This window comes from Barbus barbus (genome assembly GCF_936440315.1).
Source record: "Barbus barbus genome assembly, chromosome: 43".
NCBI lineage: Eukaryota > Metazoa > Chordata > Actinopteri > Cypriniformes > Cyprinidae > Barbus > Barbus barbus.
Genome location: NC_136721.1, coordinates 11412668 through 11439800, shown reverse-complemented (window position 1 = coordinate 11439800; position 27133 = coordinate 11412668). Strand labels below are relative to the sequence as shown.

General features: G+C 37.7%; 2 protein-coding genes across 2 annotated transcripts in view; one reads left to right on the top strand and one right to left on the bottom strand.

Annotated features, from left to right (window-relative positions):
• The window catches only part of LOC306862830 (pyruvate carboxylase, mitochondrial-like), a 130897-nt gene that overhangs the window by 84576 nt on the left and 19188 nt on the right, over nucleotides 1–27133 (top strand). The window contains exon 11 of the mRNA XM_079405844.1: nucleotides 26142–26286. Within this exon, the coding sequence (XP_079261970.1) occupies nucleotides 26142–26286 (145 nt within the window). The remainder of the gene's footprint in view (nucleotides 1–26141; nucleotides 26287–27133) is intronic.
• Nucleotides 9057–17600, bottom strand: LOC306862463 (leucine-rich repeat and fibronectin type-III domain-containing protein 4-like). Its single transcript, XM_079405272.1, has 4 exons — nucleotides 17195–17600; nucleotides 16180–16679; nucleotides 13365–15023; nucleotides 9057–10870 (listed from the first exon to the last, which is right to left on the bottom strand). The coding sequence occupies exons 3-4, from the start codon at nucleotides 14999–15001 to the stop codon at nucleotides 9847–9849; spliced, it is 2661 nt and encodes an 886-aa protein (XP_079261398.1). The 5' UTR covers nucleotides 15002–15023; nucleotides 16180–16679; nucleotides 17195–17600; the 3' UTR covers nucleotides 9057–9846.

Here is a 27133-nt window from a genome sequence, read left to right as displayed (position 1 = left end):
CATCCATTTGCATTTGCACATCTGGGTTATTGGGTTTGTTGTTTGCCAGAGATCTGGATCAGGATTGTGGACATCAGAAGTAGTGGTGGAAGACAACTACTAATTACCAATTGGTCATTTAGGGGATTCTTTTATCCACAGCGAGTTACTAGTGCACTGGCAGGGTGAAGGTGTGAGTTATGGGGTGTTTTGAGACATCTGACCCTCACAATTAAGGCCAAAAGGAATACAAGATGTTCTGGGAATCTTAGAAATGTGTATTTAAGTATGTTTCAACAGCATACAGCAGATTCTAACAATGATTCTGAAGTTAGATTACAAGTTAGTTAGAATTAGACGAGACGTGTTCGCCTGAGGAGGTTACCATAGCAACAGCAGTCTGCTTGAGCAGTTTTTGTCAGGATCAGTTTCAGATGGTACATGAAAAAACAAGTACTCTCATTACTTATCACTTTAGTTATAGAGTTGCACATCAGAAATATATCACCAAAACCAGTTGCGTGGGATGAACCTTAACCGACCGCACCTAGAAAATTATTGACGGGTGTGTTTTGAATTTGAATACAAAACCTTTTATTTACCAGGTAGATTAGTTTGTTCACCCTATACAGGTATGTAGAGCTGGAATTTTGAGGTGCTCAGGGCTGTAAACACTAGACAATAATTAGACACAGCCTAATTGTTCCCCTAATACTTGATGTTCTTGAGGCTCTTCTGCAGTACCTCGTCATGTACTGATCTGTTTGTTGTTGACAATGTTTAAATGTTACATTTTTGGACTGGTTAGTATATGTATAGGTGTATATACATATACATATACATGTATATGTATATATGTATATGTATGTATGTATGTATGTATGTATGTATGTATGTATGTATGTAACATATAATAAATTATTTTCATTAAAATCTTTATTAATGCCAAAAATGTAGCCGGGATATGCTCAAGTGTGGTCCCAAAATATTTTCATTTGAAGGGCTATAGAGCCCTTCCCCTTACCCCTCCAACCAAAAGAGAAATGGAGACACCCTTCATGTGAACGCTCAAAACTAAGGGGTAGAGATTGGATTGGGCATAAAATGTCTTAATAGCTTGTTTTTCTGTAAATATGATGTAATTTAATCCTGTATGCCTGTGCCTATACACTTAGTTAGTGGTCCGCCACAGTCTCTGGCTATTAAAAAACCCTCACATTCAAGCTCTGTAACACCATGGGTAGCTCTTGCATGTTGTGAATTGCTTTGTTGGCCATTGTAGAAATCTTCAAATGCTAAGAACAGAATTCTGGACAGATGTTTAAAGAAATGGGCTGTTTCTTTTAGAAGTAATCTCAATTATAAACCGCAGGGCATAACGAGGCGAAACGATTGGAGCCAAGGCTACGTTCCTGGTTCTAACAGTTCTCTGTGATTAAATATAAGCATGAATGTTTCATTATGTTTTCTAGCACTGTCCTGCTGGTTTTGAAAGGCCCCTGCTGAGTAAGCAGAGTTTAATGTAGATCTAAAAGAAGTCGTCATGCTCGCTGAACATTTAGTTCTTTCAGTGTCATCCTCCCATGCCTTGCCGTTTGCGTTTTGTTTTTTTGTTTTTTTTTATTTGCAGTGCCTCTTTCTTTCTTTTGTTTGCAGTGCCTCCTCTCTGTGAGGGCTGCTTTTATATGATATCAGGATATGTTCATCACTGTCAGGAAGTTGAGCCGTGTCAAGAGCCTGGAGGCCGTATCGAATGAGGGTAGAAGCTTCAGAGAGTGAAAGACATTGTGAGAATAGGGGAGTGTGTCTGCATGAAGGCATCAGAAGAAGACTGATGGAAGCTGACAAACATTAAGAACCCTAGAGAGAAGGAGGGAGTATGCAGTAAGGAAAAAAAAAAAAACCAGGAGAAGCTCTCTCGCTCTAAGTAAATATGTGAAATTGAATGAGGACGCAAACTCAAATACACCATCCTGTTCTCCCTGGAGAGTCACGGTCATGAGTCTGAAGTGTGTTTGTCCTTTCACAGTCATCATGGCCTTTTCCCCTTCTATCACAGTAGAGATGTACTTCTTTAGTATCAGGCACTTTCCATGAATATGGTACAAAATAAGGACCGAAACTCTTAAAAACATGTTTTTTATTTGTCAACAAATTGTTAACATCAAGAGTTCAAACTAATGTCAGAAGATCGGTTTTATTTTCTGTTTAATTACTTTGATGTTTGCCATTTTGGCAACCCTGCTACCAAACATTTAGATGTTTTTAAATGCATTTTGAAACCTTATATGTGTAATTTCCTAGAAATATGCATGAAATAAACTAAATTTATTAAACAAAACAGCTAGAATGAGTAACAGGGTAGCACGTTTAGTGTAAATGAAATTTTTGCCTAATAGCAGTTAATGTAGCTAGTTATTGTTGGTAAACTTGCTATCATAAAATACCATAAGTTTAAGAAAAATAATAGTTTGATCATTTTATTTTTACAATTGAGTAACAGACAAATTAAGTCAGTCCCACAGTTTGTGAGGAAATTTTACCCTCATGCTGTAGAAAGGGTCCAAATGTTTGGGTGTTGCAATGTAAAAAAAAAAGAAAAGAAAAAAAGGTTTTAAGTGTAAATGGGGAGGAAAAGTATATTTTGTAATATGGTTACGAATTAAAATGACTGTTTTCTATTTTAATATATTTTAAAATGTAATTTATTTATGTGATGGCAAAGCTGAATATTAAGAAGCCATTACTAAAGTCTTCAGTGTCACATGATCCTTCAGAAATCATGCTTATGATTTGGTGCTAAACAAAAGATCTTACTGAACCAATAGCTTTGAGCGGTAGTGTATCTGCTATATCCCACAGCAACATAGTATTTGTCACTATTGCTTAAAAACAAATTAACATTGGCCTTAATTTGTACTTTGTACCCTAATTATGATAGTATTGTCATTGTCCTCTAGTAAAAAAAAAGCTGAAGTACGAATGCTCCACTGGATGTTCACATACATGATAGCTACTTTATACTCCGTTATTACTCTGCAGTCGAATGGTTATAGAGCCAATGAGCCTTCTACTGGCCATAAAAGAGAGGAATTGATCTTTATCTACAGCATCACGTGACCCTCATCTGTGCAGCACGGCACCATATAATCGATATCTAGCCTTACTTGGGTGAAAACAATAGTTTTGAGATCACTTTGTGCAGCATTTATGGTCACCAGTGGACTTGTGAAGCCCATCTCAATGTTTCGGTGTCAGTTTTAGCTTCTAGTTGATTGAGGCAGTGCAGTTGTCTAACAGATCTAAGGCCATGTAGTGTAAGTGTTGTCTCTGTCGGCTTCTCTCATCATTACTGCTGAACAAGACCTTCTAACGGCCTAGAGGTGTTCTCGTCAGAACCAGCCAGGTGCCTCCAGCTAGATGTTACATTTCTCCCATGAGGATGCTGTTTCTGGTATCAGGGTGTCGTCACTCATAATCCTCAAGAAACTGCTTTTGGAAAATGGGAACTTGGAACATCTGACAATTTTTCTCAAAATTGCTGGTTATTGGTTCATCGTTGAGAAATGGAAACAAGGTATTTGCATTATTTTTGCATCTTTTTCTTATAGTAAAAAAGAAATGTGTTCTTAAAACAAGGTCAAATTAATTTGAGCAATTTTGTGAGATTTATGAAGTCGGACAACTGGGGAAAAATTTTATTTTAAAGTCTTTTATTCATCAAAGAATCACAAAGAAGTATCACATTTCCAAAAAAATATTAAGTAGCACAACTGTTTTCAGCATTATTGATGATGATGATGATGATGATAATAATAATAAATATTTCTAAAATACCAAATCATCATATTAGACTGATTTCTGAATGATTATGGAATAAAATTAAAGTATAAAATTACATTGTAAATAGTGCTGTCAAATCGATTAATCGCTATTAATCACATCCAAAATAAAAGTTTGTTTACATAATATATTTGTGTGTACTGTTTATATTAATATATATACATAAACACACACACACACACACACACACACGTATATATTTAAGAAATTAATTCATTTGTAAGTCGCTTTGGATAAAAGCGTCTGCTAAATGACTAAATAAATAAAAGAAATACTTACATGTGTATATACTGTAAATACATTCATATTTATATGATTTATATTATACATAAATATATATTACATATATTTCTTAAATGTGTGTGTGTATATATGTGTGTATATATATATATATATATATATATATGTATGTGTGTATATATATATATGTGTATATATATGTATATATATGTGTGTGTGTATATATATATATATATATATATATATATATATATATATATATATATATATATATATATATATATATATATATATATATATATATATATATATATATATATACACACACATATACACATATACACATACACACATATACATATACATACAGTGCCCTCCAAAAGTATTGGAACAGTAAAGACAAATTTGCTCTGTTGGCTGTGGAGTCAAGACATTTACAAATATGATTAAAAGATAAATATGAGACAAAACTACAGAATGTCACATTTTATTATTAGCCGTTTCAACACATACATGTTTTACCAAATAAAAAGAACAGTGTGTATATATATATACACAGTGTGCACGAATATATTATGTAAACACAAACGTTTATTTTGGATGCAATTAATCGATTTGACAGCACTAATTTTAAACTGTTTTAAAACTGTTATTTTAAGTTGTAATAATATTTCACAATATTATTAATAAAATAAATGCAGCCCCGATGAGCATGAGACTTTTCTCAAATATTTTAAGATTCTTACCTACCCCAAACGGTATATGTAAGTACATCTTATTATACACATACACTTTAGTATAGGGACCAATTCTCATTATTAACAAGTTGCTTATTAACATATTATTAACACATTGACTGTTTATTAGTACTTATACTATTCTTATATTTTCTTGATTTTAAATGTTTAGATTTTTTTGTACTTACTGATTAATAAAATGAGTTTTGTTGTGCACGAGCTCATCTGAACCCCCTCACAGGTGAACCATGAGGAAAAAGTCTCTGATAAGAGTGAGGTTTTCCCACTCCATGTCTAAAGAATCCAGAATGCATGTTATTGGGGATTATGGGAAAGCGAGACCAGTATATCAGCTGGATACAATAGCAAAGGCGCACAGCTGGAGATGCCACATCAATTACAAGTCCTTGGGACTAGTTGAGAGCATGTATACACCAGGATCTAAAAATCTGCGGCATGTTCAATCTCCCACTCGACTCCATTTAACATAAAGGAGGTGCTCACAGGAGAACAGAATCAAAGGTTGATGAACAAAGAGCCTGCGTGAATAGAACACGGACCCCTCACAACCTAAGAGTTATTAGTTAATGCTTTTTAAAAGTCCTGCCTAGCGGTACTGGCAGCTGAGACCTGTTATGAATGTGAAATCTTGCTACTGATGAAGAGAGCGTTACTTGCAGTGAGGGTAAATGCACCCTGGGGGAACCCGGGAGGGCCGAGGGAGCTGACAGCCCGAACCTCCAACTGAAAAGTTCCTGTTAGACTCCCACACTCTCCCTGTTCCGATGGGAAGAGTGGTGGGCCTTGAAAAGATTGGGAAAGGAGGAAATGAAGGAGAGAGCAGGCAGAGGTTACTGGGTATTTCTTTGCTGGCAGGGGGTATAAGAGAAGAGGTGGTTGAAAAGTCACGGAGGTGGTGCTCTTCTGAAATCTGTGTCTCTTTTGTCCCCTTTTCCTCTCACACTTCTCCGCCCTGCTTAAATTGACGGAAAAGCAGGAACATCATGACCTGCAGGCGAAGAGAGGTGAGCAAATCAAAATGGAGGCTTTGTGCTTGGTGTTAGGATTCTGAGAAAAGAGCCCTGACAACAGGGGAGAATCAGAGGAACATGCATACTGTACACTTAAGATTTGTCTATTTTTGAGCACAGAACTTGCTGTGAGCTGGTCCTTTTTCCTAACATTATCAAGCAACATTAGGAACGGTTTTATTTCTGTAGTTATTTCTGTGCTTTTATGGAACAGAATATTCAGCATATTTTCTTCTTATTTTGCTTTCATTTTTTCTTTTTTTTTTATTTGCTCAATGTTGTACTTGTTTGTTGTAGATTAAAAAAATAAATAAAAATTGTGCAGTATTTTGGGTAAACAAAATTACATTAGCAACCAATTTTTGCAACCAAATAGCAAGCATTTTTTTTAATGTGCTTTCATTTTGTCTCCTTTGAATGTGAGGACTTGCCTAAGTTTTCTTGTTTTTGTCAAAATTAAAGTTTTTTTTTTTTTTTTTTTGTTAAAGGGGTCATGACATGAACAATCAAATTTGCCTTGATCTTTTGGCGTATAAGAGGTCTTTATATCATTATTTGCGCACTGCGAGCATTGAAATCAAATAGAAACCATTATAATCACTGACGTTAGATGCAGTATGCAGATGCCTGTTCTCAATTAAACATTAACTCACTTGGTTTTATAGTGTTTGGGTCAACCTGAAGTGGTGTAGCAATCATTTCACTTCAATAATGTGATTATTTATTTATTTTTTTTCTCTCTCATTTTACTTTAATTTTTTCTCAAAAATGAAATGTCATTTGTCTTTTCTCTTTTAAGTTTTGAGTTACCAACTAAAATTTTATTAGAGCAAGTCATTTCATTTTGATGAAATAACTTGCACATTGTTACTTTCTTTTGGAGTAATGCAATAAGACCAGGGTATGTGCTTGCTGTTACAAAAATGTGTTGTCAAATGCACTGCAAGTCACTTCGTATAAAAAAAAAATAAATAAATGTAAATAAATAAATTGCAAGCTGTCCCAATGAACTGCTTTTTTTTTTTAAATGAATATATTTTTAATTATGGAATAGATCACTTAAAAATACAAATACTGTTATTTTTTTATTCTGTTTAAATATTTAAAATTTACATTTTAATAAAATTTTTTGAGTGGACTGCTGCTGAAGAACTTCATCTGTATGCGGACTGTATCTAACCCCCACTGTGAATACTGTAAATGTGAACCATCATGCACTTTGTGGTGGATGCCCATAGTAAAGTAAGTTAGAGTTTGACTCTCAAAGGACTAAAGTTGCTTAGGCTGTGTTTTTTGTGCATTGCACTAGCTATCGTCTTGTCAAGACTCACAGGAGAGAGAGAGAGAGAGGCTGTGAAGCTCAGCGGCTGCAGCTGCAGTGGAGTCATCACAGCCAGAGAGAGAACAGGCCAGCTCTGTCTGCAACACTGCTCCTGCATGCATGATCGGCTAACACCTATGTGCCAATCAGAAGGATTTAATTCAGTAAATAAGGGCAGAATGTCGCCTGTAGCAATCATAAGGAACCGTTCCATCATCTCCTCCACCTCCTCCTCCCTTTGCTGCCCACACTTGTCTTCCGTGCAGTCGGAGTTTTGTGCGCTTCGTGGAGTGTGTAAAGACATTTATGCACTCTAGGGGTGCTTTGGAAATAAAAAGCATGCTCATGATTTTAGACATCACACTCTGACAACGAAAGCAACCGTATAAATGAGACCATGTGATTAGTACATGCTGTTCCTGACTGGAACTAGATATCAAATCTGTGTGAAGCTGTGCTTTTTTCCAGTAGTTTTTGCAGTCTGCTGGGTTTTATGACAATCACTTTTTCCCTATGATTATTTTTTTCTTCCTTTTTCATCCTTTTTTTCTTTCCTTTTTCTTTGGTCTTACTGGGAGAACAGCTAAACCTCGTCTTGGCCAGGCTGGAAAACAATTTATGCTCCACAGCATTTTTTTATAAGAAATATAATAAAAATGTATATTAACATTTTAACAATTTTCTATTTTAATACATTTTAACAGGTAATTTATTCTTGTGTTGGCAAAGCTGAATTTTCAGCAGCCAGGATTGTCAGGTTATTATTTTCAATGTTGAAAGCAGTTTTTGTTGCTTAATATATTTCTGGAAATTGTTATACACATTTTCAGAATTATTTGATGAATGGAAAGTTTGAAAGAACAGCAAATATTGAAATAGAAATATTTGTAACATTATAAATGCCTTCCCTGTCATTTTTTTAATCTATCTTACCCCAAACCTTTGAATGGTAGTGCACATTTTCTACAAAAATGTTACGCAGCACAATTGTTTTTAAGGTTGATGATGATAAAAAAATGTTTTTTGAGCATCAAATCAGCATTTTAGGTTAATTTCTGAAGGATCATGTGACACTGAAGACTGGAGTAGGGATGCTGAAAATTCTGCTATGCCATTACAGTAAATTAAAAAACTAATAAATAACAATTATTTTAAATTGTAATAATATTTCATAATATTACTATTTTTACTGTTTTTCATCAAATAAATGCTTCTTACTGAGCACTCTTCAGTATTCTGCTCACTAGGTTTTATAAAAGCATGTATTGATTTAAAACAAAAAATTAACTCATACACATTATTTCTCCATATCGTTATATCTTGGCTACAACCTGGCTACAGCTTGGCATAACACACAGACCAGGCAGACAGGAAACCTCCCCCAACTGCGCCACTGTCCTCTTTTTCTGGTCCACACCTTCACCCCTACCTTTTTCCTTTCATCTCCTGTTTTTCTCCTCTTCTGTCGGCTGTTATATAAAACGGTCTTTAGTGGGCTTGACACAAAAGAAATGAAGAAACATAAGTGGAAATAACAAGCTTGAAGCCCTAGCTCATATAACACGTTACTTATTTTGAAGTCTTGCAGATGAACAGACCTTGTTGTTGTTGTTGCTGCTGCTTATTATCTGCAATTAAATCTCCAGTTAAGTTAGCTGAGCTAGAATTAGTACAGTAGATACATTAAGCTGATAATATTATCTGACATTTTAATCAGGGTTTTTTTTAGGGGCAATGAGGGGATATGCCATGCTGCCAGTCAACTGCAGTGCTCTTGTTTTTTGGTTCAAAGCATTATGTGCCATATGGCTATTTATTCCAGCTTCTCTTAAGCAATTAACCTTGGAGCTATCATATCAGATGATCTCAATTAGAGCTTCATATCACAATACAGAATATGATGTTTACAGAACAGCTTTTTATTCTTTTTATGACTCTGGAAAAAGGCTGATCAGACAAGAACTATTATGACTATTCAGACCACTGTTGAATGACGTTTGAACAAATGGTTTCCCCGTTTTAAACACCAGTGTGTTCTTGAAGTGTTCTGTGAGTCCCCCTTCCATTTTTTCAATTCATTGAAAAACATATTTTTTATATATAAAAAAAAAATGGAAAAAAACTTTACAGCATATTTATATACTTTCCCTCATTAGAGGGCCCAGACATGTTGTGCTTCTTTGCAGCAGTGAATTTCGAAAGATAATGCATTCCCTCTTTGGGTTTGAAGTGTTTTTTTCTTTTTGTTTTTTTTAAATATCTTTTTTTGTGATATTTACCCCTTTAGTTCAGCTGCTCATTAGCATTCGAATAGTGTTTCTTCTGCATAAAGTTGCGGCTGATTTATTCAATTATTTATTAATTGGTTAATTAATCTTGTTGAAACAGACGCTTTAGGTTGTAATCCCCCATGCCTTGGGCCTGTCGTAAAAAACAAGCATGTCCTTGAATTCTTATTTCTTCAAATCCTACTTGTCATTCTTTGTCTTCACATAATTTGGTTTTGAGCCTTGTTGTGGGTCAAAATATTGGCGGTCATCAAATAAGAGCCAATCCTTTGTGTCAGGAGCATTATTCTCATCAATCCTGCCCTCCCCTAATAATTTGTTTTCATCAAATTTTTTTATAGTTGCCTCATTTGTTCGTAGCAGCCTTTCCTGAATGTCACAATCCCCCCCCCAATGTGGAGTCTTTTTCACACCACACTTTCCTCCAGGTCTCTTGGATTGACAGTCATGCTACTGTTTGAGTTTGATGTTGAGTTGGAGTTGGAGTTGTTGGAAGCGAACGCATGTAGATTGTTCTGCGTTAGGCCGTGGCCGTACTGCTCGCTGCTACCCGTGCTGGTGGTGGAGGCACAGTGGACGAGCATGCCGTGTAGGGACTGGCTACGTCGGGTCCAGATGACGCTCAGACGCTTGGCGTAGCTGTAACACGTGGTGGTGGTGATTTCACCCACGTCAAAAGAGCAGCTACGCTTGGTCTTGAGTGCCTGCCTCAAGTCTGTGTCTCCTTCCATTCCATCATCTCCATCATGTGTCATTGCAAGCGAGGCCAAGACTTGTCTGTCCACATCTCTGTCTTTCTCTAGAGACTTCCTCAGCTTGAGCCTACCTGCTTGCTTTTGTGTCGGTGTGGGCAGTGTGTTACTTGGGGAGTAATAGAGTGTCAATCTGTCACTTTCTGGTGTGAGAGGACTAAAACATTTTTCCCTCACTGCCCCATCTCCCCTATCGCGTGTGCCACGGTGTGGCTCCGGGCTCTGTTTAGGTTTCGGGGGAGAACTGGGCTTGTGTTTGTCTCTTGTTCTTTGGGCCAAGAGTCCATTTGGCAACGCCACCATCATCATACTGTTGTTTCCGTTCGTCTGGGCGTAAACATCCACCCCCTTGGCTGGAAAGAACTTGCCCGGCCTGTTGGCATCGTCCCGACACTCTCCGCAGACGCGATGGCGCACCATCATGGCCACGGTGAAGACCAGAAGGGTTACTACCACCACGCCACCCACCATCACTGTCAACGTGCCGCCCAGGAAGTGAGCGTGCAGAGAACGACATTCTGGATAATCCTCTTTAGTGCTAAACTGGATGCAGCCCAGCACCTTTGTAGTAGCCAAGGAGGAGATGCCATCATCGAATATGGCCAAGACGCACAGGCTGTAGTCTGCTCCTGACACCAAGTTTTTCAGCAGGAAACTATTACTGGTAGGAGGAAGAATTCTGAGACCAAATAGAAAAAGAGATCATTTGATAAATTAAACATCATATCAAGGAAATACCCAGACAGAAATACATCAGGCACAACAAAGTGAGCTTTAGAAGCTCAGATTTGTAGTGAAAATGGCTTAAATCAATATCCTGCAATGAAGGGGATTCTAGAAATGAGCAAATTAAGAATAAGAGGGTGGTGACATGCTTCTTGCCTGAAGGACTCCTGCTCACACTAGTCTTTACAATCTGCCATCTCTAGCAGAAACAGTGTCCATACAGTACTCTTTAATAGACCTCATTGACTGTGTCCAGTGCATTTGCTTTGGCTGCTTGGTATATGTCTGTAATGAAAATGCTTTGGATGGCTACACCTGATTCAAGTCCTTAAATTCACTTTACTTTGAGAGGTAATTTGTGGTTACAGCAGAAGGACCTTGAACAATTTTCAAACTCCTTTGCACTAGATTCAATAAGCTATTTGCCACCTTTCTTTTCAGATTCAAGAATCTTTTGTTGAGGTTCGTCAATTGTATTAATTAATTTATCTTTCCTTGGTCTACCTCAGTAAAAAGAACTGTGGTGGTGTTGAATACGTGCTGCACTGTAAGGAATAAGACATTTGAATTTGCATTCATGCAGACTTCTCTTATTTTTGAGCTCAGTGTGTCACTGCATATCAATGAGACATTTGCATGATTATCTGCATATTAAATTTCAAATTCTATTATTTGAATTACAAGCTTTATAGGAAACATGTCTTAATGATCTGATGTTAATGAAGCCTTAATTGTTTCTTTATGAATTGTGTTGGCCAGTGATTTTGAAAATGATTTATACAAAATTCTCCCATCATTTTCATAGGGTGATTTGCACTTAGATCAGTTCAGGCCAAAATGTCTGCTAGCGATTTTATTTTTATTTTTTTTTTTTTTTAAACCGTTTATATTAAATGAACTGTATATGAAGTAGTGTCTTGCTGTAACCATGATGTTTGATTAAAAAACAAACAAACTGAGAACCAAATTGTTTTCTGTGTTTATTGATATTATGCCTCAAATGCTGTCAATAGAGTTTAACTTGTATTGAATGTGAAGCGTCTCGTGAATGTGGAAAAATATCTAGGAAAAATATCTCTCTCTTGTTTAGCAATGCACTCAAGGTGGCCAGTCAATGTGCATTAATGTCTGACTTCTGGCCTAGAGTAGCTTACTGTGTTTACTCTTACGGATTCCTGCATGTTGATGGGAATAGCTGTAGTAACAGGTCCATTATGAAGACGCCTGGCCTCCCACTCATGCACTTCTCTGCCTGCCATCACTCAGCAACTGCTGCTACTTCTGCTACCCTCATCCCCCTCTCTTCAGCCCATCCTGTATCTATATATTTCTCTCCTTGTCATCCAAACATGCCCTTCACCTTCACCATTTATTATTGATCCCAGTCCCTGGAAATCTTTCTTTTGTTAAGCCTCTCAATGTATGTCCTTACCATGCAAGAATTGGTTCTTCTGTGCATGTTCATTGAATATGTTGCAGCTCTCTTCAATGTTATTGAGCTGAAGAGCCTCTAGTAAGTTTGTAAATGGAAAGGAAGATTGAGATAAACAAAACAAATCGTAAAATAAAGGCTACCATGAAGGAATTTCTGTTTTCATGTCTGTAATAGGATATTTGCATGCAAACTATGTTTTCTGTGCATCGAAATACTGCTGCACATTATGCAAAAAATATCTGTATTCATGATCAGTAGTTGAACAATACCCAGATGATGTACAGCGTCTGCTGAGATTCTGAAGTGTGCAAACAGCGGACACTTCACTATCCCATGAGAGAACATGAGATGAAGAACCATCAGACTTGAAAGACAATAAAAAGCCAGGTGGTTCTTTGTGCAAGTACTGGTTGTACAGAGAAAATTTCTTTTGATTTAGATATTTATTTGGCTGCTTATTTAACAATAGTTTTCTTGTTTGTTGTTAGTGTGTAAAAGAACCAAGCCAACCACTACTAACTACTTCCAACTTTCTCAGAAGAGTTGGTGTAACTCACTCCCACAGCCCTTCCCTTGTGACCTGCCCCATCTCTCTGTCCCCTTTCTCTCTCCATTTAGATCCATTTCACTCTTCCTGATTCATTGTGAAACCATCTTCAAATGTGTAGGTTTGGCCCTTTTAAAGGGTCCATCCTGTTTTCCCCAGAGTCAGCAGGTCCTCTCACTCCACTGCTCTGCTTTCTTAACCCCTCCTTGGCTATAAATAGCTGCCTGTATCTCTTTTAGCCTCATGGCTCAACTTGAATCTTCCATCCGCTTTGGGCTGTCTGTTTCCTTTGGCCTTATCCTTCCATCAATATCTGAAGCCTATAATCCATGAACATGAGCACCAAGGATGTTTACATGCATTCACTTGAAACGCATGAAAACCAAACACTAAAAACCAAGATATCATTCTCTTCTCTTTTTTTGTCAAAAATGCTGCTACAATACTGAAACAAGATATCCTTACCTGTAAACAAGTGCGTCATCAGCTGTGCTGTTGTACTGGATCTGATACATCCACACTAAGAAAGGTGTTGAAGAGCGACCCATTTTCCAGCGAATCTGTGCTGAATTGGATGTCACACCTAGAACTCCTACAAGGGTTTCTGTTCCTCCATTACTGCTTCCACTTCCTCTTTCTCCGGTATCTCCCTTGCCTCCAGTGGCATTCCGTACAGTCACTACACCAGTCCCTGCCCCTTCAACCCCTCCACGGCCACTACTAATATCAGAGGGTCCAGGGTCTCTGTGGTTGATAAGAGTTATTGTACCATTCCCTCTATGAGGAAGAGGGATGATCTTCAAGTCTACCAGAGCTGTGGATTCTCCTGCAGCATTGATGGCAATGCATGTATAGGTGCCATCATCTCTAGCACGGGTCACCAAAAAATCAAGTGTGCCATTATAGTATGAGCGAATGCGACTAGAGTTGGCCACAATACGGTCATCTGGTGACACCCAATGAATGACTGGCTCAGGGTCGCCAATGGCTCGACATTTAAGTGTGGCTCTCTGGCCCTCCAATACCCACAGCTTGTTTGTATTACGGGTGATCAGTGGAGGCTCGCATGTGAACTCTTCCTCTGGAATGGACCAGAAGTATCGACCCGCCAGATGAGTAGGTGTGGCACACGTCTCCATGTCGTCTTCCCGAATCAGTCGTCGTAGCCACAACAGCTCACAGTTGCAGTGCAGTGGATTCCCCCCAAAGTCAAGGCTGATGATTGAATTGTATGGTGTTGGACTGACAACCCCAATCTGGGATCTGGAAAACAGTGGATCAGGGGGAAGAGTCTGCAGTCTGTTTGAGGTCATATCCAATCGGGACAGTTTATAGAGCTCACTGAAAGAACCCTCAGCAATCTGGTCTATTAGATTGTGATCTAGATTTAAGGTGTGCAGGCTAGCCATATTCTGAATGGATTCCCAAGGAACCCTGCGAAGGTTATTGTAGGAAAGATCCAGGTCCTCTAGAGTTAGTAGAAAGTCATCAAAAGCATCTGCTGAAACATCAGTGAGCTGATTGTTGTTGATGATGAGATGCTGAAGGTTAATGAGACCTGTCAGATCCTGAGGCCCCACTACTGTGAGACGGTTGGTGTCCAGGTGAAGCGAACGCAGACTCTCCAGATCAGCAAAGGCCAGTGGTTTTAGAGCATGTATGGTGTTGCGTGACAATGTCAGGTCAACTAGTCCTGTCATATTGGCAAAGTCTACACCTCCCACTTCCAGGATGTAGTTGTCAGCAAGACGCAGCTCCACAGTGCGACGATCAATGTTTGGTGGCACAAAAAGAAGACCTTTATTCACACACAGTGTGCTCAGAGACTCTGATAAGTTCCGACACACGCAGTGGATGGGGCAGATGGACACCATGCCCCATGTCTCCCCTGCCAACACACCTTTTCCACTCTGCAGCAGTATGGAGCTGAGGAGACACAGCCAGAAAATTGTTGACTGTAGCATGGGACAGGGGCGGACACTTGTTGTGCTGACAGGGATAGATGAAGCAGAACATCTCCTTGGTTGGATCAATTTCAGGCTCTCCTGTTCTTGCAACAGATTGGTTCCTCTAGATGGACTCCCTGGTTCTGTGCGTGGCATGGTAACCAGGTTGTCCACAGACCTGTGTAAAAAGAACAAACATTAGAGACTTCAACTCAGAACCGGGAGAAGTTGAGCACTTTCTGTCTCCCTCAGTCCTAAGCCTGCTTGTCCGTTCACTAATCCCCTGCACAAATGCGGTTATCCATTAATTGCCACTGAGAGTTGGTGTTATGCCTAGTCATTCATCCAGTATAAGCTGACTTCATCTTACAGTGTATCAAAGAGGAGCTAATCGTGAGCCAATCTACCAGTGTCTATTGCTTCAGATTAATGGTGTACCTGGAATCCTTTGTCAGTTCTTTAGATTTCAAGGTATTTATCATGTGCCCAGCAAGTGCAGCAAGAACTTTAAACTTTTCCCCTGGTTTGTGAGCGAAAGTGAGACTCGATTTGGCTGCCAGGGACAAGACCCAAGATGATCAGTCACATTCTAAGTGATGAATGCCTTGGCTGTCTTCTCATCGCAGATGTGAGATTATGTGACTGTTGTTGTGGCTGTGTGTGTAGACAAAGTGTATCTATTTACCCAAGTCTTATGTCCTTCTGTTTGTTCTGCTCCCTGCTCTCCTGCAGGGTTCTGATTACTCCATTAACCTGATACATAACTGTCTGTTTGTGTCTGGTCTGTCGCACACATGGATAGAACAATCAGTGCAATGACAGTAGGGAGCAACACGAGTGTGTAAATTAATTTGATATCCAATGCACAATTGTCCTTAAACATTTGCAAATGTTTGACTTGGTTTAATAAGTCCATCAGTCACCATCAACAAATGCTGCAATGTTATGCTGATGATTCTATTTGTTGTTTGTGATTTTGGCCTGTTCATTTCAGTCTTACATAATGGCTCCAGTATCACACTCACAAAGCAGTTTTAAAACGAGAGTGTGTGTGCATGTGAGAAAGGGAAAGATGAAGAGATAAGATTGGGCAGCGTAGGGAGTAGATTTATATCCTATAAATAACCAAGTGCAATTGACTCAAAGCTGTATGTGTGCACATTTGCTATAAAGAATGAATACCCAGTGGAATTAATTTTCATTGTGCTGAATTTGGAATTACACACTGTAAACATCCTGCAAACAATTGACAAAGCTCATGAGTGTCTACCTGCCTGCTGTAGAATATTTTGTGGATGGAGGGAAAGGAGAAAAATTACTGTCATTTTTCATACCTGTTGTGTCTGTTTCATCAAGATTTAAAATGGTTTCCAATCCTTTCAGTTCTTTTATAGACAAACTGCCCAGCTAGTCCCATCATTGCATCGGATGAAAATCCAGAGGGAATCACGGTGGAAATACTCAGGTGTGCTAAGGGTCGATTTGTTCCTCATAGTGAATCGCCGAAAATCATGATGATGCGAATTTGATCTGTGGTCAAATAGATGACTTACTGACAGTCACATCTTTACTGCCATGCCGTTCTTTTCTTTGCCATGAGTCACTGCCCCGTTTCCATAATCCTTAGTGAACCTCAGTTAAATGGAATTGGGTATGTCTGGATTGTTTTTTTTCTTAATTTTCATTGTTTTCTGTTTCATCCAAAATTCTCATTTATTTCACAGCATTATCAAAGTCAGAATCCAGTGAAAGCTTGTTTTATTCAAATCTTCTTTTATTTGCAAAGGTACTTCCAGTAGCAAGTGGCTTCCAATCCATTTCATCTCGGACTGAACTGCCAAAAGAAACAAGAATCCCTCTTAATAAATATTTAACTACTATTAAAAGCTCACATTCCTTTTTTTATTATGAGCCTCTTTTTATTCTCTAATTTCTCTTGCATAGACCTTTAGCTCAGATGCCACATCTTAAAGTGGAAAGCATACTGTATCGTTCATGTCTGTTTGCTGATGTCGGCGTCTTACACTATTGAGGATCCTAAATTAATTGATTCTTCCTGTAAACTGGCGCATTAAAGCAAATAATCCAATTAGACCTGCTTTCAAGCAGACCCTGTGGGTCTGACTGAGCCAAATATGCGTCTGTGTGCGCACACACTCTTGTCTAGATGGACTAGAAGTCTATATACTCAATTTCACTGCATGATTCCCTCTTTATTGTTTTCTCTCTAATCCACCCAGAACTGTTGTAGTCTTTTTACTGTCTTAACTCCTTATCTCCTTATCTCTGTCTCCACTCCTCCTCAACCTCTAATAAATACCTAAAGAGTGAAGGCAAACACATACCAACCTTTTTTATTTCCAAATTCCTGCTTCTGTCCATCCAAGAGAACTGCTGCCCTCTCCAGGGGTCCCTTTCCCTCTACATCCTCTCTCAGGTTCCTCAGGGAGGGATTTTGGGTAGCATCCTCACCCCTCGTTTCTCTCCCCACTGCTTCTTTTGTTTTTACTTTTGCAAACGGTCCAGGGAAACCCTGCCCTCAAAGTAGGAAACCATCACCTACAGGCACGAAGAACCTTCATATAACTGTGCGGTTGAGTCCCCACTGATGTCGCTTATTGCCATCAATCAATGCCTTGTTTTTGCTTTTTCGTTCCTGCTCTCTATTTTTGAACTGCGCGAGTCTGTGATTTGTTGGTTCTGATGCAGAGAGCAAGTCGATGCGAGTGCAAGCGTTTGCGACTGCAATGTGTCTGCTACAGCAAGGGCAGAGTGAGCAGGAGGGAGGGAAGAGAGAACGAGAGAGAGAGAGAGGGAGGGGAGCGTGGCAGAGCCTGAAGCAGTCTTGGCTCTCGGTATGAGGGGAGAGACGAAATGCAAGGGTAAAAATGGCAGAATGGGAGTGCATTGGCTGACTGGGGTGTGAGGTTGGATCTAGAGAAGAATTGCCCAAAGCTTTGTCCCTCTGACAGTACATTTTTAACAGCAGAGCACCATCAGTCAGCAGACACATTTTTGTCACCAATTCTGCCACTGAGTCGATTTTCAGCTTCTGTAAATGCAAATTCGTTATATATCATTTAAAATGGATAAGAGTAGCTGATTTTGGGAACTGTTTTGAGAGATGCATGGGTTGTTGGAGGTGGGCACCAAGGGTATTCTGATGCCCTTGACAGGGCATGATATGGGTCCAACCCTATCCCCAAAACAGCTTTGTTGACTATTTTTGCTTTTTAAGTGAAAAATACCTTAAAATGAGTGAAAAATGAAATAAAAAATTAAATTCTTTTGAAAAACTTTCAAATATCAATGAAAACAGTAACACCTTTGACAATGTTCAGTTTATTAACATCAATGTATTACTGTAGGTATTGACTAATAATGTTTTTTATTACTAATAATATAAAAATGTTATGTACTATGTTTTTAAATCATTAATATTCATAATACATGACCTAATGTTAACTTGAAATGTTAATGTATTAGTATAATAGTTTGGGGTCTGTTAGATTTTTTTAAAAGATTTTTCATGCTTGCCAAGGCTGCATTAATTTGATCAAAAATACTTTAAAACAGTAATGCTGTTTTAAATGCTATAATTTCTGTTTTAATATATTTTAAAATGTAATTTATTCCTATGAGGGCAAAGCTGAATTTGACTGAAAGTCTGAATTACTCCTCTCTTCAATGTCGCATAATCTTTCAGTAAGCATTTTAATATGCTTTATTATAAACAGAAACTGCTTCTTAATATTATGGAAACAATCTTCTTTAATGAATAGCAAGTTCAAAAGTACAGTATTCATTCATACAGTATTCAAGTATAAATCTTCTGTAACATTATAAATGTATTTGCTGTTACTTTTAATAAATTTAATGCATCCTTAAAAGCATAAAAAAATAAGTAAAAAAGAAACCCTACTGATCCAAAACTTTTGAACAGTAGTCTATGCAGGAACAAATAGTATTAGTAAATGCTGAAAAAGTATTGCTCATTGTAGCTGTTGCATTAAATAATGTTAAATGAATCTTGTTGTAAAGTGTTAGCCTAAAAACAATGTCTTGGTCCAGTGTTATAACACTAACTGTTGATGCAAGCGGTCACGGTTCAAAAGCCCACTGTCTGTACCAAATCTTGAGAGAGCCGTTCTTATAAGCTGAGCTGTATAATCATCTTATGAGCGTGAGGCTAATACAGCTTCACACGGCCAGCAAAGTTGAGAAGTAGAGAAGGAGCCAAAGATGTTCCGTCCAAGTTACACTTTTTCTCAGTTTCTCATGTTCTAACTCTGATTCCCGTAATCTTTGTTTTTCTGGGCTCTGTGATTTTAGGTGAGCATGAGTCACACTCAGTCTTTATGCGGGTCTATATATAGAGGCCTGACTGCATGCAAGCACAGCTAAGCGGACGGTACGCAACATTGCCAGCGGCCCGCTGTAGCCCAGCTCCACACACTTGGAGCATGTAACCGGTGGGCTCAGAGTCTGCTAAACCTCACTGCGGCTGACGTATCAGACTCCAGATTTGGCCGGCGAGCCAAAATCAGTCTTGGTTCAGTTAAATCATGCTTCAAAAAATGACAGATCTTGAATAATACGTTTAAGTACCATAAGACAAATATGAATGATTCGTGTGTGTATGTACATTGCGGTTGCATAAAGAAAGAGACTGCAACTGCTGGATCCAAGCCACAACTAATTGCTGTGAAAGAGTGATTCCAGCAGGGGTATGTACACCTCGGGGGAAACTTAAGCGGGTTACTGTAAGATTTAGTTTTTGGTTCTTGAACCTAAAGGAGTGAATTTACAACTCAAAATATTAAGGCTGTAACTATTCGAATTTTACTGTGTGTTAATTTGCTGGCCGTAAATGCAGGGAATCCATGATAAATCCGATTGAGCCGAGAAGAGAGCGCATCTGATAGTGAAATTATCTTCAGACATACAGTGCCTGCCCTCCATAAGTATTGGAACAGTAAAGACAAAATTGCTCTGTTGGCTGTGGAGTGAAGACATTTGCAAATATAATTAAAAGATGAATACGAGACAAAACTACAGAATGTCACATTTTATTATTGGGTGATTCAACACATAGATGTTTTACCAAATAAAAAGAACAGCACTTTTAGAGTTCATCTCACTCATTGATGTGAGCAGAAGTATTGGGACAGCTGAACATAAGGCAGATATAAAAGATTAAAAGCTATTATTTAGTTGCAGATCCCTTGCACACAATCACAGCAGTGAGTCTGTGACCCATAGACATCACCAGACTCTTGGTCTCATCCTTTGAAATGCTTTTCCCAGACTTTAATGCAGCCAATCCCAATTGTTGTTTGTTTTGGGGAGTTTCTGCCTTTACTCTCCTCTTCAGCTGGTGAAATTCATGTTCAATCAGATTTAAATCTAGAGATTGACTTGGACAATCTAAGACTTTCCATTTCTTTGCCCTTATAAATTCCTTGGCTGAACTGGCAGGGTGTTTTGGGTCATTGTCCTGATGCAATATGAAGCACTTCCCAATGAATCTGATGGCATTTTCTTGAATATTAGTAGGCAAGATGGTTTTGTACCCTTCCAAATTTATTCTGCTACTGTCATCATTCATTAAGTCATCAGTAGAGATGAGAGGGCCTGTTCCTGAGACAGCCATGCATGCCCATGCCATGACAACACCTCCACCATGCTTTACAGATGAGGCTGTATGCTTGGGATCGTTTGCAGTTCCCTTTTTTTCTCCACATTTTTGCTTTCCCATCACTTAGATAAAGGTTCATCTTTGTCTCATCGGTCCATAAACACAGTTCCAAAACTCTTCTGGCTCACCTTTGTGCTTTTTTGCAAACTCTAATCTTGCCTTTCTATTTTTGGTGCTGGTCAGAGGTTTGCATTAGAGGCTGACATTTTTTCGGGAATCCCGCGGTATGAGAAACCAAATCGTTACGAATCACATGATTGGGACGGGGCAGGAAAAAATGCCAGTGGGAGTGGGCGGGACCGGGAATAGTAATGATATAACCAACTTTATACACAAATATACCGTTTATATAAATAAACTATAAACTGTATATTTTAATTCTGAACTCAATTCTAGTTGCCCTGTCTCTTTATGCTCTCCTGTTTGCTTTGGTGTGGGTGGTTAAGTGAATGACGCAGTGACGGGCAGATTGTTAACGGCTGGTCTATGTGGTAATATCCAAACGTTCACCTATCATTCATCGACCTCAAATACGGCTTTTCATCCGAAAGATGTAGTAGCAACTTTACATGGCCGCTCAATATGAATAGAGAAATGTGCGCTATTGAAGTGTTTCTGTGGAGAGTGGAAGCTGAATAGCGCGCTTGCTGCAGGATAGGCGCCGGTGCGCTCACTTGCTCTTAAAATCTCCGTATAATTTTTTTGTCATACAGATAAAATTAGCCTAATATCTTTCGAATATGTAAAGACTCTACGTTTATTTGTGTGCACTCAGAATAACAATGAAACGTTGTGCTTTAAAGCAAACAGGATGCGCTTTAGGTCTCTGTGAACTTGAGCGAGAAACTTTGAAACTCCGTCTTTGAAAAATATATCTATAGAGAGTGAAATGTCTACTTTCAGTACTTTAAAAAAAAAAATCCAAATAGAAAACGTGTGTTAGCATGGATGATTTACATGAAATGTAATGTAATCTCCTGAGGACAGTAGATAGTCAGAGCATCACCCCAGCTTTCTGGAAGTTGTTGGTGATTTTATAGACAGATCTTTTAGGGTTCATTTTCACAGCTTTTATGATTTGTCTGTCATCAACTACTGTTGTTTTCTCAGCCGATCAGGTAGTTGCTGGTGTCGCTGGTGGTTTCCAAACTCTTGATTTCTCCATGCCCTTTGTTTTTGCTAAAGCTCTAATTGACTTCCTCTTTTCTTTTAGCATCCAAATTCCTTGCATTTCTCTCAAAGTCAGCTCCCTCGTCTTCATCCTGGTTTGTGTGTGTCATCATCGAATGCAGGATTCAGAATACAGAAGTAATGGATATAACTGATACAACACATTCCCTGTTTTTAATATCTGAAGAATTAATGCAACAGGACACAGCCGATCACTTAGAAAGACCTGTGAGGCAACTGCTCCTATACTTATTCTCACATCAGATAGAGGGATGAAACTCTAAAAGTGCTGAACTTCTTAACTGGTAAAACATGTATGTGTTGAATCACCCAATAATAAAATGTGACATTCTGTAGTTTTGTCTCATATTCATCTTTTAATCATATTTGTAAATGTCTTGACTCCACAGCCAACAGAGCAATTTTGTCTTTACTGTTCCAATACTTTTGGAGGGCACTGTATATTACGTTTTCTCGAGGGAGAGTGGTTTAACACAAAGCAAAGAGGAAAAAACTTTCACCCTAGCATGTGGATGTTGTTGTTTATCTCAGAATTAATACGTGAAACAATTTAAACACAATAAATATAGGCTGACTCGAGTATATGTAGCCTACATTCTGTACTGTAGTTGGAACAGATTTTTCCGTTTGCGCTGCTTGATCTTGAATGCTTTTTTTTTTAAATGTATTTTTTGTCATTGTTGATGTTTACACACATTTTCAACCAAAATAAAACCTTGCGATATAACGTAACGTTGTTGTAGAACACTGAGTAACGGCTAATCTTAAGCTTGTTCAGAAATCATGACAAAAACTTGATAATCAAAAATAAACGTCTTTCTCCTTAAACCTCATTTAAATAAACAACTATTCGAATATTCGTTTTTTATGAGCCCGAATATTCGAATGCAAATTTTTTGGAAAATGCCCATCCCTAATTTATTCATCAAATAATCCTGGAATAAATGTATCTTGGTTTTCACAAAATCTTAAGCAGAACAACTGTTTCAATGATGATAATAAGACATGTTTCTTGAGCATTAAATCAGTATATTAAAATCATTTCTGAATAATCATGTGACACTGAAGACTGAAGTAATGGCTGCTGAAAATACAGCTTTGACATAGCTGAAATAAATTATATTAAAATAGAAAACAGTTACTTTAAATGCATTAATATTATAGTGTAATAATAGTATTTTAGTATATTTAACAGCATTAGTAGTTTTTACTGAGCATAAGACTGAAAAAACATAAATCTAACCAACCCCAAATTTAATATAAGCATAAGTATATAAGCAATGAAAATCTGCAGGATTTAAATACAACAATCACGGTTTCCTCACAATTTGAGGACTTAATCTTGTGTACTGTTTCTCACAGATGTTCTTGCTGCTGGTGCCTTTCTCATTAACATTTGTATAAATGATGATGTGTTTTGCTGATGGGTGATATTTCATACTTGTTGAGGTTTGAAAGAAAGTAAAAATAATACAAATGTTTTGAATTTAATTAAACACTCTGTGGATTTTACTTCTGAATAAATTTGCTCCTAGGTCTTTCTCAGTCGATTGCCCTCAGAATTGTCAAAACTTGCGGAAGACTTCATTATAATAATACTAGCTTTTATAGTAATAATTAGCTATCATGTGAATATAATATGAATACGTTTCTAGTTTGGTGTTGTTTAAGGCATATTTGAGTCTTTCTAATGAGGCTGTGGAAACACAGAAGGTTGGGAAACAGAGTAAAGCACAGTGGACTTGAGATATTTCAGCACCCTGGATAGCTCCAAACTCTGAGCTACTCAAATTGGTTAAATCTGTGAGACTACGTTGTGATATCGCCATCTGTACTTCCATCTGTCTTGGTATGCTGGTCCCGTGGTTGGATGGTTGGCATTGTAGCTGCTCATTTAACCCTGTATTCTTCAATGTGTTTGCTCCTTATTTCTAAATGTAAAAATCCAGACAGGTAGCCTTGAATATATCCACAGCCTGTCTGTGCTTAAATGTTTAAACTCCAGTGTTTTCTCTCTCCCGCTCGCGCTCTTATTCTCTCTCTTCCCTGATTTTATCCAGCCATTGTGGAGAGCTTGTGGGCAACACATTGTTTCCAGCAATACCCAGTGGTTTACCACTAAACAACACTATCCAAGCAAAGCTGCAAAAAGACATTTCCTTTACCAGCCAAGAGAAAGCTTTGATTATTGTGCATGCTTGTGCTCTTCAGCTCTTCATTTTGTATTGAACATGTGGACAGGATGTGGTTGTAGAATCATGTTATTGAAAATCCTTTGTTTGCTCTGCGTTCCCAAAAATCATTAACCCTCTGATATGCATTATTATACCATTGGGTAAAACAAAAGTAAAACTTTTTTTTTTTTTTTTTTTTTTTTTCCTTTATATATAAAATAAATACTTTTCTTATTATTTAGTTTTGTTTTGTTTTGTTTCCTTAAGTTTTGTTTCCTTAAGGCAGCATTGAGCCATAAAATTGAAACAATGGATGTTTTTGTGCAAAAAGGCAAAATTGTTTATTGAAAACATTAAGAAATCCAAAATCAAGTTCTTTATTTACTTAAGGAAATATTGCCTGAAGTAACTTACACATCCTTCTTTGAAATACAAATACAGTTATCTACATAATGTAGTATGATTTTAATAATAAGGCTTAATTAATGGTCAATTTTTGCATTTCTTTTACTTAGTATGGTCCACCCTTTTGCATAAAGAAAATACTTATGAATTTGGCATTGTCTTTTGGTTCAGTGAGTCAAAATTAGTTTATTGCCTGGAGGCAACACAGTACCATAGAGGGTTAAACTTGCTGCCCTTCAGCTACAGTAGTCGCAATGGTTTTCAGTACATCGGTATGCATCTTGTTGTGCAAGAAAGTAAAGGCTGTAGCTTCAAGCACTGTCTTGCACAAAATTAGGTAGTTCAGTGTCTCCAGCGTTATGTCTGTATAAAGTTAAAAGTTTGGACACACGTGATTGATATTGTATTAAGACATAAATTAAAGGAATAGTTCACCCAAAAATTTATTATAAATGCCACCCTCATGTCATTTACAAACATTTTTACTCCTGTGGAACATAAAAGATATTTTGAGAAACATCTTTTTTTTTTTTGTCCATACAATTATCAATGGTGACCAACACAGGTTTACTAATGTTCTTAAAAATATATTTTCTTCCCAACACGGAAGTAAGCTGTTTTCTGTAAATGTCATGCGATTCATTAGGTATATAACTAAAGAATGACAAAGTACAGTATACAGTAAAACTATTTGCAAAACAAACCATTGTGTTCATGATTATTGTAACAAAATATACCAACACCAAGAAGCATAACAGACTGTTTTTGTACAGCTAACTGACACCAGAAGTCTTGCGCATTCAAGCCAAATATGGCTGCGTCTGCTTTTACATTTAAAATGCTTACAGTTTGTTTTTCGAGAGGAATAATGTAGAAGTTTGGAATGAGGAGGAATCCTGCAGTCAGAAGAATCTGGGTCAGAGTGCTGGCGGATTAGAGCTGACTCTTTCCAACTCTCAGTTCTTGGGAGAAGATTTGGACTCGGCCTCTCTTTTGGATTCTTTTCTTCCTCATCCTCAATCTGTCCTTCACTTGTTCTCTTAAGGTCTCTACTAAATCCTTCCATAGAGAATCAATGTGTGATATGCATGTATGTGCACATCACATTTCACTGCTGGTTATACTCTGTATAATTGTGTATGTGACGAATAAAAAAAATCTTGAATCTTGTAGGTGACAAGGGTGCAAAATCCAAATGCTAAAACTATAGTGTTTCAATTAACACTTTGCTTATTCTGTTAGTCTCTCACATCTGCTCCCTCTTCAGCTCCCTATCTTTTCAACCTTCTTCCGATTTCATACCCTTTCTTTCATGTCTATCTAAACCTTTATTATCTCCCCTTCTCCGGCTGCCATTGGAGTCCAGTATCGACAGTCAGGCTAATGGATTCTGGAAAATCTTTCAGCCGTTGGTTTCAGCTCAGAGCACCACAGAAATGCATGTAGCAGAGTATATCAGCAACACAGGACTTGAAATGTGTTGCATGTCAGTTCAGTATATTGAATTGTTTCTTCATGCTGTAACAGTGAGCAAAGTTTCCTCGGTGACCTGAGCCCAATTTGCACACACTCAAAGGCAGATTTGATAGTGATGGAAGGGAGTATTGAGTGTTTAGATAATGGTATTGATTTTAGAACTGCCTGCCGAATGGCCCCATCTTCCCTGCGTAGGACCATTAGCACCTAAACTCAGCCCGTGTGAGAGCGCAGTCTTGGATTGTCTTCGTCTCTCAAGAGCTGCCCGCTCTTGGCTCTCTCCAGCTTTTAGCTCATCAGTTCCTCTGAACTAGTTAAAAATGTATTTGTCTGTTCTCTTTTCTCTCCCCAGACAAACATCCCGTTCCTCCAGAACGTGCTGAGTAATAATCAGTTCCTGAATGGGACGGTAGATACTCAGTTTATCGACGAGAATTCAGATCTCTTCAACCTCAAACCAGTGCAGAACCGAGCCCAGAAACTGCTTCACTACCTGGGTAACCTTTTATTGAAAATTGTTTCAGTGAACAGAATGATTCACATGTGTTTGACTGAATATAAAGGTGCACTTATTCAAGAGTGCTATTAGTTTCTGTTAGTGTCAGAAAATGACTTTTTTTATTTATTTATTTTTTATTCAATTTTGTTTGCTCCCTTGGAATCGATTATCAGAGGCATTTATACCTTTATGAGGGTATTTATTTCAAACCATAAAACACAGCATGTTGTCGATTTGTCAAAAACTCTCGCTATGATCAGTTATGGCTGCTAAATATAAAATCAAATCAAGTAGCCTTAAATAATGCACAAGGTGTCATGAAATAATAAACACCCTTCAAGAGCGTTTATTGAACTCATTTCAACTAAACACATTATTTAACAGGCCTAGAAAGAATAGAATAAAAGGTCACACAGCAGATGAAACCAAAATCCATAGAATATACTTTTGACCCCACATTGATAACATCTGGGACATTTGTCACTTTTTTGCTTCATAATTGATTTCTTTGTGTAAAACTTTATTTTTAAGGTACTGTGTGTTAATGAGTTACTGTAAAATAACTGAATGCATGTTTAATGCTTCAGTGATCTTATTACAGATTATGAACAGCTCTGTGTTTCTATTTTGAATGTTTAATATTGGTGCGACTAATACAGAATGAATTGTCCCATTTGTACACTACCATTTAAAAGCTTAGCATCAGTAAGATTTTTTTTATTTTATTTTTAAGAAATGTAATACTCAACCAAGGTACATTAATTTGATCAAACGTGATAGTAAAGACACCCATATATATATTCATATTTATATATTATATATATATATATATATATATATATATA